At 31.9% G+C, this 23,086-nt stretch overlaps 1 protein-coding gene across 1 annotated transcript; it reads right to left on the bottom strand.

The window, feature by feature from the left end:
• Positions 1-2,452: 2,452 nt before the first annotated feature.
• Positions 2,453-21,945, bottom strand: LOC139516941 (cryptochrome DASH-like). Its single transcript, XM_071307423.1, is given in 14 exon segments — positions 2,453-2,695; positions 3,492-3,668; positions 4,193-4,312; positions 5,385-5,459; positions 8,035-8,117; positions 8,695-8,754; positions 9,028-9,197; positions 9,485-9,579; positions 9,582-9,652; positions 10,418-10,563; positions 10,905-11,020; positions 11,321-11,414; positions 13,869-14,041; positions 21,800-21,945. Coding segments are annotated over 14 exon segments (1,521 nt in total). The 5' UTR covers positions 21,866-21,945; the 3' UTR covers positions 2,453-2,620.
• Between the last annotated feature and the right edge of the window lie 1,141 nt (positions 21,946-23,086).

The following is a 23,086-nucleotide window of genomic DNA, read 5'->3' as shown; positions in this document are numbered from 1 at the left end:
AAGGGCAATAACTCCTTAAGTGGTCAATTGACAATTTTGGTCAATTTGACTTAATTGAAGATCTTACTTTGCTGAACATTATTGCTGTTTACAGTTTATTTCTATCTATAATTATATTCAAGATAATAAACAAAAACAGCAAAATTTCCTTAAAATTATCAATTCAGGGGCAGCAACCCAACAACAGGTTGTCTGATTCATCTGAAAATTTCAGGGCAGATAGATCTTGACCTGATAAACAATATTACCCAACGTCAGATTTGCTCTAAATGCTTTGGTTTTTGAGTTATAAGCCAAAAACTGCATTTGACCCCTATGTTCTATTTTTAGCAATGGCGACCATGTTTGTTGATTGATCATAACTTCGGATACAATTTACAAACTAGATACCCTAAGGAACATTCAGTTAAAGTTTGGAAGTATTTGGCCCAGTAGTTTCAGAGGAGAAGATTTTTGTAAAAGATTACTAAGATTTACGAAAAATGGTTAAAAATTGACTATAAAGGGCAATAACTCCTAAAGGGGTCAACTGACCATTTCCGTCATGTTGACTTATTTGTAAATCTTACTTTGCTGAACATTATTCCTGTTTACAGTTTATCTCTATCTATAATAATATTCAAGATAATAACCAAAAACAGCAAAATTTCCTTAAAATTACCAATTCAGGGGCAGCAACCCAACAACAGGTTGTCTGATTCATCTGAAAATTTCAGGGCAGATAGATCTTGACCTGATAAACAAAATTACCCCATGTCAGATTTGCTCTAAATGCTTTGGTTTTTGAGTTATAAGCCAAAAACTGCATTTGACCCCTATGTTTTATTTTTAGCAATGGCGACCATGTTTGTTGATAGATCATAACTTCGGATACAATTTACAAACTAGATACCCTAAAGAACATTCAATTAAAGTTTGGAAGTATTTGGCCCAGTAGTTTCAGAGGAGAAGATTTTTGTAAAAGATTACTAAGATTTACGAAAAATTGTTAAAAATTGACTATAAAGGGCAATAACTCCTAAAGGGGTCAACTGACCATTTCCGTCATGTTGACTTATTTGTAAATCTTACTTTGCTGAACATTATTCCTGTTTACAGTTTATCTCTATCTATAATAATATTCAAGATAATAACCAAAAACAGCAAAATTTCCTTAAAATTACCAATTCAGGGGCAGCAACCCAACAACGGGTTGTCTGATTCATCTGAAAATTTCAGGGCAGATAGATCTTTACCTGATAAACAATATTACCTAGTCAGATTTGCTCTAAATGCTTTGGTTTTTGAGTTATAAGCCAAAAACTGCATTTGACCCCTATGTTCTATTTTTAGCAATGGCGACCATGTTTGTTGATAGATCAAAACTTCGGATACAATTTATAAATTAGATACCCTAAGGAACATTCAGTTAAAGTTTGAAAGTATTTGGCCCAGTAGTTTCAGAGGAGAAGATTCTTGAAATAGTTTACGACGACAGACGACGGACGACGACGGACGCCAAGTGATTACATAAGCTCACTTGTCCCTTCGGGACAGGTGAGCTAAAAAGTACGTATAACTGTGATTTTCAACAATTTATCAAAGTCCAAAACCCTCAATTTCAGCAAAAATCAGCAGAGGAGAACTAACTTAAACTTGATCTGTAACTTATCATGGTTAACTGACATACCTAAATTCAGCCCAATATCTGAAGGCGTTTAGAAAAAAAGTCTGTATAACTGATTTTAAACAATTTATCAAAGTCCAAAGCCCGTAATTTCGGCCAAAATTAGCAGAGCTGAAAGAAACTTAACTTGATCTGTAATTCATCATTATTAACTCACATACCTAAAAATCAAGCCAATATCTGAAGGCGTTTAGAAAGAAACTCCATATAATGGTTTGTAGCGGAATGACAGAATGACGGACAAGGGTAAAACTATATGGCCCGGACAACTTTGTTGGGGGGGCCATTAAAAAAAGCAAGGGCTTATCAACCTAACTGCATGTCGGTAACACAACAAATATACCCTCATTCTAGAATTTGTGTTATATTGCAACTACCTTGTCCCTCCAATGAGTATTTTCACTAAATTTATCTCTCAGTAATTCCTATATTGAATGACTTCAAATTTGTTCAGCATTTTGACAGTGATGAGTTTTGATGTGAGAATACTTTTCGGATCTGTTGGGTACTTTAAATTTTTCAATATGCTGAATCAACTTATATTGTCTTAAACATTTCTCTACTATTACTAAACAGAAAGACTTTTATTTTGCCAGCAGCTCAACATGATTATGTGCATGTGTGCCCTGTTAGTGTTACAATTACAAGTTAGGGTATAACTAGCCCAACAATGTATGCATTCTTGATTTTTAACATGGGTACACAAGTTTCAATCACTATAAAACTATACCTTGCAATTTAACCAATGTTAATATAGAAAGTGATATAAGGCAAAAGAAAAGTAAAATGATTTCATTTGTGTTTATAAATAAATGTTCGCTTAATTTTACAGTCATTCATCTAAGTACAGACATTCCATTCTAATTTACCCAATATACTGAGAAAAAAATATAATAATTGCACTAATAATATCATTCAGTCATGGAGATTCAACAATTAATCACTTTGTTTATATCAATGTTTTTGTGAACCTTTAAAGTAGAAATCCATTCCTTTGTTTTGCTTCTGTGGGGGTCCTTGATTTCGACCCTGCAAAAAAAAAGGAATGTAAATAAATTAAAATCACAGAGCATATATTTGTTGCAATCTTTTCCTATTTTGGAATAAAATACCAATTACTTTTTTAGTCATTTAGACACATAACATCAAAAAGAAAAAAAAACAACTTTTAAATGTGACAATTTCAACTAAACGTCTATAATTGAATTGGCGTATACAAATTCAAATATAATATTTCGTGCCTGCCCAGAGCAAAATTGATATAATCAGTCAAACTAAAAGCAAAAGATGTACACATCAAAAGCAATGAGTAAATGTTTCCAGCAAACTTTATTGAAAATTCAGAAATATTGATAACTTTTCACCAAATAAACTCTGTTGAGAAACAATAGGTATACAGATACTCCAATCAACATTCCTAACAATCCTATAGAATTTAACAAAATCAACAGAATAGGCAGAAGAACATTTGAGGAATCCAACTTGTGTTAGTGAGAAATGTTCAATGTTTGATTTCATGATTTTGCCTAAGTTTTAAAAATAGCCTATAGAACAAGAATGTGTCTATAGTACACAGATGCCCTACTCCCACTATCATTTTCTATGGAAAAGAAATATATTAAAGTCTTGGTTCGAGCGAGGTTAAAGTTTTTAGTATAACATAGGTTAAATTTTGGGTTTAAGGTAGTTTCAAGTTTTGTTTAAAGATGGCCTGTGGTCACATCAAATTGAAACCTAGTACACGTATATGAAGTAAACTACTTTTCAATATATATGTGAAATTAAAATTTTGACCCAGATGTCAAGATTCTTTGTTTAGACCTACCGATTTTTTATTTGTGTGTCTGCTCCATTCTGGTGCAATGACAATAGGATTTGGGTAAGTTTCACCTAGTGAGACCTCAGCTCTAGACAAGACTGAAATAGACAGTGTCCAGACATGGTGTACTGATCCATCTTTTATCTTCTCTAATTCTGGTACCCACAGTCTAACGTATTCTCCCTGAAATAATAAAGGCTTCAATAAAATGTTGATCAATCTACCAGTAGTTACATAAAATGATTATCTCCCTTAGTACGTTTAAGTTCAGTTTAATGAAATACATGTGATAAAATATTTTCTGAGGACACTAAGGCTTACTAGCCTAAGGGAAGATGCTTTTTTCCAAAAGGGAAATCATCTGAAGAACCATTTATATATAAATATGTTACGAAAATAAAGCAGCAATATCACAAGTTTTAATGTCAAGTATAAATCCTTTACATGCATCTGATGACCATTCATTTATATCAGGTCTTTACCTTCCAGTTTTACAATGCTTGTGTATGATGGAATAACAATGCATAGAACATGACAAAAAGTGAGACCTTTCAATATATTTTTTTTACATTTTACAGTAAAATTTTGCATGCATCAATAAGTTTTAATTTTTTTCAAAAAATCCCTTCGCAATTTTTACATATATAAAAACATCTGACACCAAGATTTCTAAATATACAGTATTTTCTTTATAAAAGATGACTCACATCAGGATCATAATCTAGTCCTTGTTTGACCATATTGAATTTTCTGTCTTCTCTTGGATCATTTCCAATGCCAGCACTGTATAACCAGTTACCATAGTTACTTGTTACATCATGGTCTATCTATAATTATTCAACAGATAAATATTATTAAACCAAGACAACACTGGTGAAAGGCTTTCTTATTTTAATCCAATGAGTTTAATTTTTATAAATTATGCAGTTACTGCATCTTTGAGGTTAATTTTTGACATGTTTCACAGGGTTTAAGTGTACCACTTTTTAGCAAGTAAACTAAAATTGACCAGTAGGTGTGTCTCAAAACTTAAGATTACTCCAGCAATGTATCAATAATAGGATCCTAACCTACCAGGTATGAACTTTGCTCATTGTTGAAAGCTGTACAGTGACCTATAGTTGTTAATTTCTGTGTCACGTGGCCTCTTGTAGAGAGTTGTCTCATCATCAATCATACCACATCTTCTTTTTTATATTTGCTTCAGATAATTAAACATCATAGGTCCTTGGATATAATTTCATATAGTAATGGTTGGATCAAAAAAGGCACTACATAGATACAAATGTCTTGGTGTGACCTTGCTCTTGCAGAAGACATTCTGTGAATAAGGTTTTGGCATATGACATCTTTGATGTGCAACTGTTGTGTGAAAAGTAACTTTAATCTAAACACAAGTACACACATATGACACTATTTTAAACAAAATGTATATCAGCTATGACCTTTACCCTTATTATACCACCTAAAATCTATCTCAGGATGTCCCATTTGGTCAACTGCATCCAACATTTGAAGTTTAGCTTGAACATAGCATGCAGTACAGAAAGAGTATATTGCCAATAATTCTAACAAATAACACCTAAGGTTTTGCACTAGGAATACAGTCACAGACATGAAAAATCTTTATTTTAGGAGCAAAACCTGTTTAAGAGCATAAATCAGCACAGAAATATATGACAGTCCTTATTCTTATATAATTACAAACTTCATTTACAAGGATTCAAAAAATTAATTCATTATAATTTTATGTGCAAAATGAACTTTGGTCTAAAAAATCAGATGTTCTAAAAATAACTTACCTTTTTACTTTGGAATACATATATATAATATACCTTATCTTACAGTTGTGGTTAAATGAAATATCAGACTATCATTTACTTCACAATCAAAACTTACAAGTACTGATTCAAACCATTCAGCACCCATTCTCCAATCAAGTTTTAAATCTTTTGTCAAAAAGCTGGCTACATTCTACAAGAAAAAATATTACCATTTATTTCAATTTTGTTTTTATAACTATTTTTGTTTTACCCAAATACATTTGAAAGCTCTTGGATACCTAAAACACAGACAGTTTTCAATATCTTTCTGAATATGCAAGACACATCTGCCATTTAATAGATATAGGAAGATGTGTTATGAGTGCCAATGAGACAACTCTCCATCCAAATAACAATTTATAAAAGTAAACCATTATAGGTCAATGTACAGCCTTCAACACAGAGCCTTGGCTCACACCGAACAACAAGCTATAAAATGCCCCAAAATTACAAGTGTAAAACCATTCAAACAGGAAAACCAACGGTTTAATCTATATAAAAAAAATGAGAAACGAAAAACACGTATAAATTACATAAACAAACGACAGGTGCAAACATTTGCAGCGGGATTAAATGTTTTAATGGTACCAAACCTTCTCCCTTTTTCTGAAACAATAGTATAACATCACAACATAGAAAAACACACGATCAAATATAAATTGGAAATTATTAAGGACACACATGTGAGGCCAAAAGCAAACAAACAAGTCCAAACAAAGCCATGGCATGGCAAGATGTTTAGCAAAAAACAAACAATCAATTGATATTCTATGAGAAAAAAATATAGTGAACCCATCTTCATAAAGTCAAACCTTACACAATGCTACCAGCATGAAATGGCAAGAAAGTCTTTTGTTAAGTATCTGACTTTCTCCAATGTTATGAAGTCTATTAATTGTATAGTCTGCTGTTTTATTCTCCAAATTTGAACCTGCCAGACAGTGGTGTGGACTATAATAACAACTGTTTATCACTTATTTGAATCAGTTTTATAAGTAAACAACCATATATTTGTTTTAATTATTATAGGGAAAACGGTACTATTACATTTTCCCAGCATTAGGTTGGCCTTTTGTGTACCCAAGACAGGTGAAGGAAGTCAACTTAGGAGGGATGTGATTGGATGTAAGGGTACAATATATTTTTTTTTATTATCTATGAATAACTGCAGTGTGTAAATTTACAATATAAATTTTAAAACCTATTGAAATATTTTCTAGAAAATTATTCGAAAAGGCTTCCAAAATTTCATAAATTTGGTGTAAAATGACGGTGGGCATGGATAACATAAACAAGCTCCGTTGGGAATTGGTCATGATACATGTATTTGGCTTCAATTTTTAAAATAGAGTAATAAAGTACTAACACCACACATAACTGTTTTATCCAGGTTTTTATTATAAAAACTGGTAAATTTAGAAAATGTTAGTATTGTCACCTATGGCAGAATAAATAGTACCATTTTCCCTATAAGTATCAAGATGCACTTAACATTAAGCATTATGGAAAAGAGAAGAAAGTTTATAAATGCACATATGGACATTACAATTTAGAATCAATATTGGAAAGATATTCCAACCCAAATATGGACACAGGCAAATTATTTATCATGGAAAGAAATAAACAATATTTACTTAATTCTTCATATACTTACAATTATGAAACTGTCAATTTTCTCTGCCTAAGCTTACACAAATTCCAAATTTCTTAAGGAAAGAAGACTATTTATTTTATAAACCATATAGAACTAAATAGATTATGAAGTTTATTTATTAAAAGTGAATAGTCAGACTCAATATGAAGTTAAGGTTATACAAACACACAATCTATTAAAAACAAGGAATTATTTGAATCTGGAATCATTTTGAATTCTTTTCAGTGTGGACTAACTAACCCCTCTAAGCCATGCACGCATGACTAACCCTATTTAGTTAAGTTATTTTTCACCATAAATTTCTAACCAATTTTCCAGAATTCAAAATTATTCCAGATTCTGATAAATCCTTGTTTAAACAACAATATCTCTGTTAAAATGAATTATTGCAGATGACATGTATAATAACAGCTTAAAAACAAGAATGTGTCCAAAGTACATGGATGCCCCACTCGCACTATCCTTTTCCATGTTCCATGGACCGTGAAATTGGGTAATAATCTAATTTGGTATTAAAATTAGAAAGATTATACTATAGGGAACATATGTACTAAGTTTCAAGTTGATTGGACTTCAATTTTATAAAAAACTACCTTGACCAAAAACTTTAACCTGAAACTCTCACTTTCATTTTCTATGTTTAGTGGACCGTGAAATTGGGGTCAAAAGTCTAATTTGGCTTCAAAATTAAAAAGATTATATCATAAGCAACAAGTTTACTAAGTTTCAAGTTGTTTGGACTTCAGCTTCACCAAAAACTACCTTGACCAAAAACTTTAACCTGAAAATCCCACTTTCATTTTCTATGTTCAGTGGACCGTGAAATTGGGGTCAAAAGTCTAATTTGGCTTTAAAATTAGAAAGATCATATCATAAGCAACAAGTCTACTAAGTTTCAAGTTGATTCGACTTCAGCTTCATCAAAAACTACTTTGACCAAAAACTTTAACCTGAACGGACGGACGCACAGATGGACGCACAGACGAACGGAGCCACAGACCAGAAAACATAATGCCCCTCTACTATCGTAGGTGGGGCATAATTACACAACTTAAAAGTCTTAAAATCCTACTTGTCTCCCCCTGTTTGACATAAAACCTGTAGCAGCCATTTCCCTCATATTTGCATCCACATATGGAACACCAGTTCTACCATCTGAAAATGTAATGATTTACTGCTTTTACAGATCTCATATAATGCTACAAATAGTAAGAAACACAACAAGTACCGGTTAATATGTACTGTCAGTCTGTCTAATTTTCAAATTTCTTAGTCAAACATGCTTAGTGAAAGGTGGCGGATACAACTCCCTACCACAAGCAAGATATTCTAGTCCACATATCTAAATTCATAGCTGATATAAAACAAAATTTCTCCTATAAACATTAAAGAAGTTAAATTAACAACACATTAGCTTCTCTAACTACCTATTTGTATAGTTAACTGGGTGCAAGAACACAATTGGCAATCAAGTCATTTTAACTGGTGATTTTTCATTGTATTTATTCATTTTTTTTAACAGTAATTTGTCTAAGAAGGTATTTATCACAATCTTACAATTCTTTGATGAATTTTAAATAACTTTTTGAAAACTTAATAAAACGCTAACACAAGGCTTAGCCTAGAAATAGATATAGGATTGAACTTTCCAGTTCATCCATTATGATCATTTATCAAAGATTTTTTTCAATTATTTTGATGCAAGTACAAGTTAGACAGTTTTAATATTTACCCTTCCATGCTTCAAACATAGCTTTATCTTGTTTCCAAGGTATTCTCTTATTCTGAACACCTACAAGCAAATCAAAACTAGTTAATAGATTGTATACTAACATACAGATATGCAGTGCAAAAAAAAAGCTATAAAAAAGCTAATCTGAAACTATATTTTCTATATGTGATAAATTAAGAGTATATTTTCCTCACATCAAATTAGTCAAATAAAATATTCAAGGCTACACACATTATTGAATTGTTAAATCTAACAAAATTGGATTTTTATAATTTACAAAAAACTTTTTAGATGAAAAAAAGGTAAATAATAATGTATTTAATTAATTCTAACCTCCTTCATAAAAGATCTGGTTTCCATACTTTAGTGCCACATATCTAAAGTAATCCCTCCAAAGCAATTCAAAGATTACCCAGTATGTGGACTGATTAGCTGTTCGCTCCTGTTCATACCTTTTTATCTCCCAATATATTTTACGTGGTGAAATGCAGCCATGAGCCAGCCTTTTGAAATAAATACACCATCCATTAGAAATAATTTGAACTCAATATTTTAACTTTTGTATGTAAGTATTTGGTATTTGTATCAAAAAGATTGATTGATTGATTGCCGGTTGTTTAACGTCAAGTGGCAAGAATCTCCATAAGAAATAGACAAAATAATCTGTCTCTTATGTTTATATTTGTCATTTTATATTTCTTATCTATCATTTGGATTTCTTTTTTTCTTACTGTTTTAAGTACATGTAGAAAGATTCAAACAATCTGAAATTTTGCAATTTATAAATTACCATATTGAAAACTTAGTAGAATAATCTGCACCAATCATGCCATTTCTAGTTTCTTTGTATGTTGCCACCTTGTCTGTTTCCCATAGGTAGTGTAGTGGTTCAGTCTATCTAATGCTACTGTTTCTCCTCCTTTGAAATTTAATGCACCTCTGGGATCCACAGGAACAGCTACAACAAATACATTCCATTTTAGTTTATAAATCAGACAAAATGTTGATTATTCTTCATAAAATACTAATACTTAAACATTTCACACAGTGAGTCTGGTTGTACATGTATAAATCTTGCTTTTGCACATTCTCATGTAGTGATTTAGAACTTTGTTACATCAATACCTGTCTATCTATTGAGGAGTTGCCTTTACAAGACTTTTACCTCATATTGCAAGATTAAACTCAGTTTGGTTATCTTCCCTTTAACATGTGGGACCTGAATTGCATTCCTTTTTACATATTGTCATGTAATTTTCTACATCTATAAAATTTCATTACATCTATCTAGCTATTAAGAGATGGTGAGTTTATATATCGTTAATAAATATTGCAATATTGAGGTAAGTACTGTAAATTCAGAAATTATTACATGTATCCATTATCCTATTTTGTCATTTAATGTGATTTTAATTTTTGTGATATTGAGAAAAATCCTGCTTCATATATCAAAAATTTGAAAATGTGAGTTTAAATTATTGCGATTATAACCCTGTAGCATTTTTTCGCAATAATGAAAACATTGCAATAATTTCTGCATGTAATGTAAATTGAATGATCTCCCCTTAATTTAAGATTATATGCACATATTTTTCTTTTATGTAGATTTATAAGACACATTAAAATATGAGAATTTAAGATACTGAAGCACACTTGGTGTACAAGTTTGATTTTAATTTTTAGTAGGTGAATGCCTTATCTATATGTACATGTATTTACTAACATTTAACACCTAAATCTTCCATAGTAGGAATCTGTCCTTCTTCTAAACCTTCTGGAACTGGTTTGACATCATCAACATCAATAATTTTCCTTACTGGACATTTGGCTTCTACGCTTTTCCTAAACTGGGTATAAACATCAGGTAAGCTGAAATAAAAGAAAAAGAACATAGGAATTAAACAAATATACATTCAGTCAATGGAAAACAGCAAATTTTGTGATAATGTTGATACAAAATTAATATGGTTACGTAGTGTAGAATTATTCTGGTACGTACATCAACAAAAAATTTAACCAATAGAATAAGAATATCTCACACCAAGATTCATACGTTTTTATCATTCTGCACTGTTTGTTTTATTGTTGTGTAAAACCTTTAAGAATTAGAATTAATTAAACTATAATGCAACTTTGGCATAATCATAATCAGGTAGGTCATAGGTCATATATTCAAAATATTTTTATAAATTAACACTTATGTTTCTTACTTGTTTACACTGAAGGGCAGGTCACTTTTATGATATAATGTGTGTCCCCAGAATGTTTTAACCTCAATTCCAGAATGTGTCAATGCTTTTTCAACCTTTAATTCTTCATAGGTCACCTGGAATAAGAAAACTTAAAGCCTGAAAATTTGAACAAAATCTAACATTATTGTTCTTTTAAAATAATATCAACCATAAAATTGATTGTTTACAAAATATGGATGTTCTTCATTCAAATTACTTCAATATATCGTTATTCACTTGTTTATACTTTAATAGGAAAATAAATCCTATAAAAGTTTCTTTTTGTTTCATTTCATCTGAAACAAACAACTTTAAGCACATTTAATAAATATAAGTATTACATGTATCCTCAAATGCAAAACAAGGAGAAATATACATGTAGTTACAGAATGTACCTCTTCATGAAATACCAAATTCTGAACATCACTCAATGTCTTCACCAGTTCTGGTACAATGACTTCTGGTTTCCCCACTCTTACTATCAAATTGCTGTAAAATAAAGCTAACAAATATAACAAACACTCAAACTTTGTTTCATTAAACTCTGTTGTGTTGAAAACTATAAAAGAGGAGGAATGATATCTTGAAAATACAAGGTACATTATGTATACAGAAACAAAACAAACGATGATGCAATGCTTGACCTTGATAAATACTTTGTTCAATCTAATATCCCCTGCTGATGCACATATTTGATCTGTTTAAGGGAAATAACTGTAAAAAAATATCTTTTAAACTTTTTCATAACATTCTGCACGAGATTGCTAACAATGCTACTTTCAATATAATTCTATTTACAATGGGTACAATAACCCCTGTAATAAACTTATTTTCAAGACCTTGCTGATATTCATCTTTCAAATAGGTATAAATTTTATAAAATCTGACAGGAAAAGTGGATTTTAGAGTGCTTACAATGCAATGATCAATATAAATTACATTTCAAAGGAACATAAAAACTGTAAAAATCAGATGCTCTGTAGGGCCCAGCTTTATACGACCGCAGAGGTCTAACCTTGAACGGTTAGGGCTAGTACATGTATGGACACAACATTCAAGCTGGATACAGCTCTGAATTTGGATTGTGATTAAATAGTTGACACAGCATAGGTTTCTGACACAGAATAAATGTGGTCTGACTATGCAGTATGGGCTTTGCTCATTGTTGAAGGCCGTACAGTGACGTATAGTTGTTAATGTCTGTGTCATTTTGGTCTTTTGTGGATAGTTGCCTCATTGGCAATCATACCACATCTTTTTTATAATGAACTTAATTTTTTTTTTTTGCTTTTGAGCAATTCACTATGCTGTTGAATATTAATCCTCTAAAAAAAAAAAATATTTGAAGAAATTTTCTTTTTATTTTCTGAAATTGGAAATGAGAAAAATTGCCCCCCCCCCCTTTTTTTCCACCTCTCTCTTTTCCTTATTCCAAAAATGATCTCAATTCAAATTTATAATGTAGTTTGCAACAATAACTACTCATTTAAACACATCATAAAATATTTGAATATAAAATGTCATACAGTCATGGTTAAAATTTAATATAAATTAAAATAGCAACTTCTAAAAAAATAAATGGGGAATGTGTCCTAAGGGACACAGATGATGCCCTCACTAGCATATAACATTATAAAGGGACATAACTCAAGAACTGTAAAAGTGAAGCTGCCAAAAATTGGACTTAAAATGAATTTAGAGGTAAAAATGTAATAAGCCTTATATACACATTTCATTAAATTTAGTTGAGACAAACTTAATTTTAGAGAACAGAAACTAAAAAATTCTTTGATTTTTCCATTTGTAAAAGGGCAAAACCCTAGACTGGTAATCAAAGTGCTTGTAATCACTGAATGGTGAGACTGCTTTAATTAATCAGTTGGTAGTAAAGTGAATATTGCATTGTATATTGTATATAGCATTGATTTAAGTTGATTCAACTGCTATTCTGGACAAAGAAAGATAACTCCAATTTTCAAAGAAAATTTCATAAAGCATTGGTTTTAGGTGATTCAACAACCATTCTGGACAAAGAAAGATAACTCCAATTTATTGTCTTGAAACTACAAAAATGCTTGCTTTTGGCCCCTTTTTGGCCCTTTATTCCTAGACTGTATGCCCCATAACCCACATAATATATCCCAATCTTCTACTAATGGTATTAAACATTGTGGTACAATTTCAGAACAATTGAAATACTTTTTGTACTGTCACTAGATAAATGCTTGTTTTGGGCCCCTTTGGCCGCCTAATTCCTAAACCTTAGGGACCATAACCCCCAAAATCAATCCAAAGCTTCCTTTTGTAGTTATAAACATTGTGTTAAAATTTTAGTGATTTCTATTTACTAATACCAAAGTTATTACCCAGAAACCATCCGTCTTCGGACGACCCTGACGAGGATGTGATACCAATATACGACCGCAAAAATGTTGCGGTTGTATAAAAAATACTTGATTTGCACAAATTTTGAACCTTCTTCAAGACTCCACTAATATAAACCTTTGATATCAATTTAATAAAAATCTGGCAAAATTTGTACATGTGAGGGTTCTAACAAGATTAAACAGACTGCTGACATTTCTTTGCCTCATACGACCAGACCTTATTGTTTAAATCAAAGTTAGCACTTTACCATTGTTCACACATGGTAACATACCATGTTACAAATGTATGTCTATTATTTGGATACTGGTAAATGAAATCAGAACAAAGTGTACTGGCTTGTCATTATCAAGTAAAATACAATTTAGCCACACCTACTGATCTAATGAATATTCATGACTTGATTAGTTAAAAACAGCACTTTAAGCTTTAATTGAGACTTGTAGATTTGAAATTGTTATGTTAATGTGTTATTTTCACCAAAGTTTGATCACTTTATAAATATTTCTTATTCTTTTTAACAAATCTTAACTTATAAAAAAAGTTAAATGTAATTACCTCCCCTTGAGCCTCAATGTATTTCTGAGATCACTAACACTCTCTAGGAGAAACTTCAGTCTGTGTGAACCTGTTTTTGGTAAGTTGAAATGCCAGGTGCCTTTGTAATGACGAGGATCAAAGCAATACAGTGGTACCACAAAATCAGCATTTTTAAAAGCCCAGGAAAGTGCCTGATAAATATACAATAATACTTAATTAATATTTATAATTATAGATATTACTCGTTTTTATTCAATAGAAGTGCAATTTCATTTCAAAAATTCGATTTGTATGACTTGTTAATACAAAATACTAAATTTTCTCAAATTTTGTTCATCAAAGAAAAATGAAGACAATGGTTTGGTATTATTTTAGTAACATTTGCAAATAAAAAGTAATTTACGATTTTGGTGCTTGTTCTTCCAAAAAATAATTACAACATTCGCCAATATTATGCTTTTAATATTTTGACCTGATTGACACAAGTGTTAATATCTCTCCTTTTTTTTTTAATAATATCTGTCCATGTAATGAATCTTTGAGATTCCAATAAATATATTATACGAAATATAAACTTGACAGTAAAAACAATGAGCCCAAAATGTTGATTTGAGTGCATGAGTTTACCACGGCACAATAGAAGTACTAATATTTAATTAAATTAATCTAATTTCGACACTTGTCGTAATCACCAATTAAGCCAAATAACATGTCAAGTTTTATTCATGGACAAATATTGTAAAACAAATGAGATATAATTATTAAAACTCTTTGACGACCAGTTGAATATATATATAGCGTATATCGGCGAGTGTGAATACCGCTGGTCAACTTTTTGACTCAAAAATAATTATTTTCACTTTTTTTTGTATTATTTTCATAAAATATAGTTTAATATCTATAAATATTAACAAAATCTACCGAATAACAAACATGTTATGACTATTAATATCTCATCCGGTCAACCGTCCTGTCATTATCCGGGCAATCATCCTGTCATTAATGCAACCAGAGTATTATAATACAATTCTAACATGACGTCCTTCAAACGCTTTGAGTACACACCCGTGGTAAAATATGAATATATTGCCAGTGCTGTTCCGATTGTACTCCCACGTCATATGCTTTTTTATGAATGAGATACCCGACGTCATAGAACAATGACGTTAGAATGTAAGCATTTTACGGGAAAATACACGCTTGTGAATCCGAAAATCATCACAAGGAAACATACACAAATGATGCTAAAATGTGGCAAAAGCCCTTTATTGTACATCATATAAGACATATAAATAAATTATCATTCAAATTCATCCAAAACTGTCTAAATACATTATTTTAAATAGTTTAAGCATGTCACTAATGCAGTTTGCTCCGTTCTTTTACGCTAGTTTATTAGTGCGTTTATTTAAGGGAACGGCAAATATTTGCCTACATCTAGAGCGCTTCGATCCAAAAGAATTGCCGTATGTGTCCTATCAGAATCGAAATAATTCATGGGGGCTTGAATATATCTAGATTTTACCACGGGTTGTCCCTTTATGCCGATATTTTACCCCTCGCTATCGCTCAGGGGTAAAATATTTGTCATAAAGGGCCAACCCGTGGTAAAATCACGATATATTCAAGCCCCCATGAATTATTTCTTAATTATTATATGTCTCTGGGGCCAATTTCACAAAACATCGTAAGTCTAAGATTACACTTACGTCAAGTCTGAAGTCAAAAACCAATTTCACAAAAGAACTTACGTCAAAACTTACGACCAACTTTGATCGTAAACTTAAGAGTGCCTCTACCCACACTTAAGTGTCTAAGAAATACTTACGACCACTCTTACAATTATCTTAAGTATTTATAAAATGATTGCAGCGTTGCCAATTTTTTTTCTTCATACGCCACTTACGTAGAAAAAGAATATGTAGAGACCGTACGACCCCACTAGATATGTATACAGATGCCGAGATAATAAATCGCTACCGTTTTCCAATTCAAGGGCCAACGCATACACATATTAGCACCTTAATGTATATAAAAAAAAAATCTACAATTTTGCATCATATATATTGTGGATTTCATAATGATGATTAAACAGTTAACATGCTTGGAAGAGAGACGCATAGTGGTCACTCAATGTCCAGTGGCTAATATGTCATGAAATTCAGGATTAACGTAATTATACGATAAAATAACGGTTCCATACTGAGGAGAGCCTAACTCCGGTGTATGGACAATGAATATTACCCAGGGAGAGGCGGTGATTCACAAGCTATTTAACGAGCACTAGCATATGGCATAGTATGAAGCAGGGATGGGGTAATCGTAATCTGTAATCATAATCGATTGTAATTGATTACATTTTTTTCAAGTAATCGACAGTAATCTCTAATCGACCATATTTTCGATTACATGTAATCGTAATTTAATCGATTACAGCAAAAATTATGATGTTATGATCGATTACATTTCGATTACTTTAGTAAAATAGTTTGATAAAATAAAACCTATAATTTAAATGAAAATAGAAAAATGCATATATTCATCAGTTTATCATAGTATTGATGAAATAGAGTGTATCATTATTACTTGAGAGTTTATCATATACCTTAGATCTCCATTTGGATTAACCAGATCTTCTTACAAATTTTACTATATTTCCAGCTTTTGAAATAAGCGATTTCAATGTTTGTAAATACTTCTAGACCATTTATTTAATACACAAAAATGTTCAAAATAAGAAAATAGATTCAAAATAGGAAAATACATGTAGTCCGAATTTGCTACATTGAAGTAGTAAGCGTAATTGTAATATAATTCCTTAAAGCTTAATTTTCAATTAGAGTTCCAATTTATCTTAGAATAGATAACCATTGATTCGTCCTAATGGTATGACATCAAAATAAGGAAATAATACAAAATTCACTTGATTTGGAAAGTTTGAATAAGTAAGAAAATCAATAAAATCATATCCATATATACTCGGCATATGCAACATACTACCATTTCATCAACAGACCACAGGTCATGTGGGGCATTTGCATCATGGCTTAATCTAGTTTCAACACTAATAATTTGAACCAAAGGGGTTTTCTTGTTTAGTGAAGTATGAGTTTTCAACGGCTAATTTTTTAGGGCGTCATAGCTAGTTTAGAATAAAGAACTGTTATACTTTTCATTCAACAAATTAATTTATGACCTGCATGCACGTGTCGCTTAGAACACGACGATGTACCAAATGGTCAATATTTTTCATCCGTGTAATTTGCTCTATGGGATATTTGCAAACTTTCAACGGAGGCAATTTCATGGCATTGGAGAAACAAAGAAGACCATTCACATACAGTCTAACTATTTTTTAAATTATTGTAAAAGTTCATAAGATACAAATATTCCGTTTGGAACTCTTCCTTTTGCTCCCTTCATTTTCATCCCTTGAATGAGACTTTCCAATTTAATATTGCTTTCTAATCGATAAATTCATGTACAGGACGGGCAACTCTCTTTGTTTAAAAAATACAATCTACACTGCCGTTAATTACACATGATGTTGTCTGCTTGGAGTCCCCGTCTTAAAAAAAGAAATTGCCAAACTCCAAAATACTAAATTCCTGCATAACATGATTTGTACCACGTTGGACCAATATTTATAGAATAAATACCAAATATAGAAAGTTGACCTACAATTCAAAACATAAAGTCCGAAGGCACATAAAGAAAAAAGAAGATTTATTTTTGGCTAAGGGTGCCGGTTGTACCTCTCTGCGTTTGAAATAAACATGAATATTTGCCACTTTACCTTTTCTGTTTTATGAATCGTAACCCTGAGCTTTCTATTATTTGCCAAGAAATCCTCGCTCATAACTCTGGTGGACCTTCTACGACACCAATTAATAGATAAAGATTAGACCTCCATACATGTACGTGTCGATTGTATGCAATCAGGGGCGTTTCAATGATATTTGAAAAAGGGAGCGTAGAATACAATCTTAAAAAATTTTGGACCTTTTTTTGGCTTAAATAATTGTGAAGTGCACTAATGTAACGGTTCCTGATTGGAGCATGTATATTTAATAGTTAAAGTATCACGGTTGATGCCGAATTCTATCGATTAATTGTCTACGGTACATTAAAATGAGTTGGTGGATCCAACCAGCAGAAAACCAATAACGAGAAATACCAAATTCTAGGGTATAAGGCGTTTTTTCATATTAATTGTAATAAAAATATTTGTTGTGTTTCTCGGTTAGCTAAATAGTAAAGATTTTATTACTATGTGAATTAAAATTTGAATCTCCTGCAACATACAACTTGGATTTTTTTTCTAACTTATGGTTTTGTACAATATATAGTTTATTACATATTATTTCGTTCCTAGTATATTTAATAGTACTATATTTACGTATGTGCACAGGCATTTTGTTAAGCGGGTACTCGATGTACCGAATCTAAAAAGTATTCACAGTTAAATAACAATGCATGTATGATGATACACGAAAGCGAAGTTCAAGATTAAACATATATTACAAACTAAATTTAAACAAACTATCAACTCATATTTCAATTACTTTTTGAATAAAATTTCAGGTTTATTATAATGAAAAAAAAAAAAAAATATTCGTAAATATTTAGAATTGTAATAATTAATATGCTCATACTTTTCATTTTCATTTTTATATTCATCACTTTTTAATCATTATTTAAAATAATAGAAAATAATGTTCCCTTATGACAGTCAAAACAGCATCTTAGCTTTGACTCTCTTAAGACAGCTTTGATTTACATCCTATGACATATCATATGATAGTCATAAGATCATCATAAAATATGTCCTAAGATATATCTTATGACATATCTTATGATACTTTCGAAAACCAGGCCCCAGGATTTTAAGAACGGGAGGCATAATTCCGGTTGCCCTTGTAAAGGGTCCATGGGGAAGGTCAGAAGCTCCTGAATTTCAACAATTTAGCATCAAATTATGAAGTATTATACGTCCTCCATGATAGACAAATTTGTGAAAATAGTCTGTCTTCGGATCATTCAAATTATGTATTGATTAACATGTGGCTATCAAATCTTTGGTACAAGTTTTAAATTCAGTTAAAAGGTTATATGAAATGTGCATGACAAATGAAAAATAAATCTTTAACGATAGCTTTTTCTGAACTAATACCCGTTTTGTTAAGATATACCTTTTCACAGTTTTGGTCTTTTTTTGGGGGAAATGTTGTTTGTACTGTATTTAGACCCCTTTACCATGAATTTTTTTTTGCATGCACACGTATAAAAATTGCGGTTTTTATCCAACGCAATCATAGATTTAAAAAGTTGTTTTCAATTTAGTAGATATAAAAAGATGTGGTATGAGTGCCGCAATGAGACAACTCTCCATCTAAGTCACAATTTATAAAAGTAAACCATTACAGGTCAAAGTACGGTCTTTAACACGGTCAAAGTACGGTCTTTAACACGGAGTCTTGGCTCAAACCGAACAGCAAGATATAAAGGGCCCCAAAAATTACTAGTGTAAAACCACTCAAACGGGAAAACCAGCGGCCTAATCTATATAAAAAACGAGAAACACTTATGAACCACATCAACAAACGACAACTAATGAACATCAGATTCCTGACTTAGGACAGGTGCAAACAATTGGAGCGGGTTTAAACGTTTTAATGGTACCAAACATTCACCCTTATGAAACAATAGGGTAACATTGTATCTATAATACCCCGTTCTAGATAGTCAAATCTGACCCCTTCAAATGCAAGGAGAAAAAAACATAATAACCCAATTTCAAACAATTTAGCTGAAAATGCAACCCCGTGTGTCGGAACATACCCGCCCCGGTATCATAAATATAGTGAGTATCCCCCGGGTAGATGTAGAATGGCCATTGGGGAAGTGTCACACAAAACAACCATTTCAAGTATAGATTTACTTACCGTTTTGGTTGTTTAAAAAGGTGTCCCAGTCACCCATCGGATAGGGGAATCAGTATAAAAAGAAATCAGAGTATGTGTTTAAGTAATAAATATGATAAATTGCCATATTCAATACAATATACGCTAATGACGATAGTTTTTTTTTTACGTGGACCCGGTCCTGTGCGCAATGTACCAAATGATCAACATTAGTTAATTTAACGGCCGAAGCAATTTCTTTGCATGTATAAAGGCATCAATAAGTAATTGCACTTTTTCTATAGAATGAGGGGTAGACCATTTTTTTCTTCTAATTTTGCCATACTGTTACATGGGCAATAAAAAAAAAACAGTTTTGCACCTTTCGACAACCTGTGCCCAACAGGTACTTGTTTTTGTCTTGGATAGTCAGGATTTTGCCCGAACTCTCCCCTAATCACAGAAATGTTGGATGTAACTGTGCCAGAGAGTACAAGAAGCTCACTCTCTGAATAGTGTGGCTTTCTTTTTGTTATTTCCATCTACGTGGAAAGTATTCCGTCCCGTTTTGTTAACATAGGGAGACACCGCTGCGCATGCTTCGATGAAACGAAAGTACGTTGCTAAGGTATTTATGTCTTAAGAGTGGTCGTAAGATAAGACTTAAAACTTAATCGTAAGAGTGGTCTTAAGTGTAGGATTAAAACTTACGATATGCTTCGTGAAATTGTCTTAGGATTGCACTTAGGAAAGTCTTAAGTATAACACTTAAGACTTAAACTTACGATGTTTTGTGAAATTGATTCCTGATACCCAAGGAATTTGCATACAAGATATAAAAATCAATTTTCTGAAGATTGCGTGTACTTTTATTAATTATGAACGCCTTAAACCCTCGGGGGGGCCACTTCAAACTTTTTTTGGTAGGGGTGAGCAGCTGAGACATCAAGTACCCCACCCTTTTCATATATTTTGTTTATCAAAAATATATACCTTGTCATATATTAATGAACAAAAAACAGACCTATAGATATATTTGGATATTTTTCATCTTCTTGTACATTAGTATTTACAAAAATTTTTGCGGTCCCGCTCATTTTACGTTCTTGTTTAGAAGCAACGCAGTCGCAATAATCACACCTTGCTTTTCCAATAAATTCTTCACTCCTCTATTTGCCAGTGCTATTTGCCCCTTTTATATCTTTAATTATGAAGAAATTTCAATTTCAAAAGACATTAACATATGTTTTGTCAGATAAATGTAGTAATACTTCAGATAGTATCACTTTTACTGAGTTTAACATTAATTAAAAACTGATTTGCCGTTCCCTCTTGAAGGACGCTGACACTATGCTATGGAATTTCTTTAAATGTTTCATGTATACAAACCTTTCAATGTTAATTAGGTGGAAATGTCAAAATGATTGGATTTATTGCATCTATAACTAACCTCAGTGGAAATACCACATTGAATAAATAGAGTTTAATTGGTTTGACAAATAGCTGATGCATTTACGACTGTGGTTTAACCGCATCGAAAATAAATACGAACATTTGATTAGTTTCAGATCGCTTCGCTCTATAGTCGAGATTCACGTTGATAGTAAACATGCATATTAAGAGTATAAATATGGTATATTAGTATATATGGTACAAATAAGTACAAATAAGTGATAAAGATAGAAAAATCTGAGATTTATGATTAAAAAAAAAAGGGGGGAGGGACTATATGGGGCTCATACAGGATCCTGTCCTCAAGCACCTGTGTGTACATCAAGGTGTTTTCAAACTAGACTGAATTATTTAAATTAAATCTTTGTTGAAAATTCAAATGCTTGTTCAGCTGTTTTTACCACAGGCACTTGTTTCTATCCATACGAAGGTCGACTATCCATATAAATAGAAGTTGCCTGTGGATTTTCGTCAGAAACATACCGGTATATAATATATCTCTGTTTTTATTATGTGTTTAATAAAAGGCCACGCTTTATAATATTCTTTTAAACTATGTGAAAGTAAGTCATCAGGGTAAATCAATATTTTTACCTCGTTGTCATGTAATCTTAAATCGTTTCGCAGCAGACATATAGCAATTCTAGCTTTCGATGCCATTTTCCAGGTTACGTAAACTTCAAATGCCAACACGTGTGAGTATTGTTTACATCGTCTCGTTTTCAATCTGAATCAATATGTTTTTCCCGCCAAATTTTTAAAGTCGACGCGAACTTCAACGTGGACAATTTAGAATGGCAGTGGCTATTTGACCGGCACCGGCAAAATAGCAAATTTGCTATTTAGCCGGCACTGAATACAACTGTTCATTGATGTGATTAGAAGAGAATAAAAAAGCTTAATTATAATAATTTAAAATAATTTTATCACAATATCAAGCATTGATAAAAATACAGTACAATCAAAAATAAAATATTGATAGTCTTGATAACAATGGATTAACCCAACTAGTTCAAGAGCCTAGAAATAAAAACACTGAGGACCATCTAATCACCAAAGTTCTGTTCTTCTAAAATTATGCGTTATGTATGTAGAAATGAACGACAACCCAATGACAAACAACCAAAAGTCAGGAAAAATCCAACTGTATAGAAGAGCTAAATGAGACAGCCTAAAAAGATAGGAATTGTGTACCGTCTGGAAAATGTTCAGAGAACACAGAAAGCAGTACTAACCAGCATGTATCTTTCAAAATCTGCGAGACTAAGGACAATAAAGACTCAATAAACAATGAATATTGTGACCCAGGAAATCAAGAAACTTATGAGGCGAAGAGACCGACCTATACAAAGAATAAGAAACAATCAAACTATTCTACTGAATTAAATTATTGAATACCCAAAAAAGGCGCAAGCCAGGGCCGACCGTACAAGGCCGGCTGTATAGCCATTCAAGGTAGTTGAAAACTTCCATTTGTTGTATTCTACCGATGTTTAAAGATTTAAACAAATGAAATGAACAAACCCAGGGGCGTAGCTAGAATGGAACGATGTGGAAGGAACTACCGCCGAGAGGAGCGAGGTGAAAAAAAATTGGGACCCTATTTGTTCGGTTTTCGGTCATAGGACGGTTAAAAGAGGAGCTATATGTAGATAAAAATTCATGAATGTAAATTAAACTATTACTGAAATTTTCTGAATAGAGTTATACATAAACAACACATATTTTTGATACAGAATTTACTCAAAATTGTCCAAAATCTGCTCTTCGGGTCTGGGCAGAAACAAACTTCTCCATTACTCTGTCAATATTCACACTGAAATCCCGATGAATATGCAGTATAATGCTATATGTAACTGTCGTTGTTCATTGTTGATCGTA

Source organism: Mytilus edulis, chromosome 3 (assembly GCF_963676685.1).
Source record: "Mytilus edulis chromosome 3, xbMytEdul2.2, whole genome shotgun sequence".
NCBI classification, from domain to species: Eukaryota; Metazoa; Mollusca; class Bivalvia; order Mytilida; family Mytilidae; genus Mytilus; species Mytilus edulis.
This window is presented reverse-complemented; position numbering and strand designations above follow the sequence as displayed.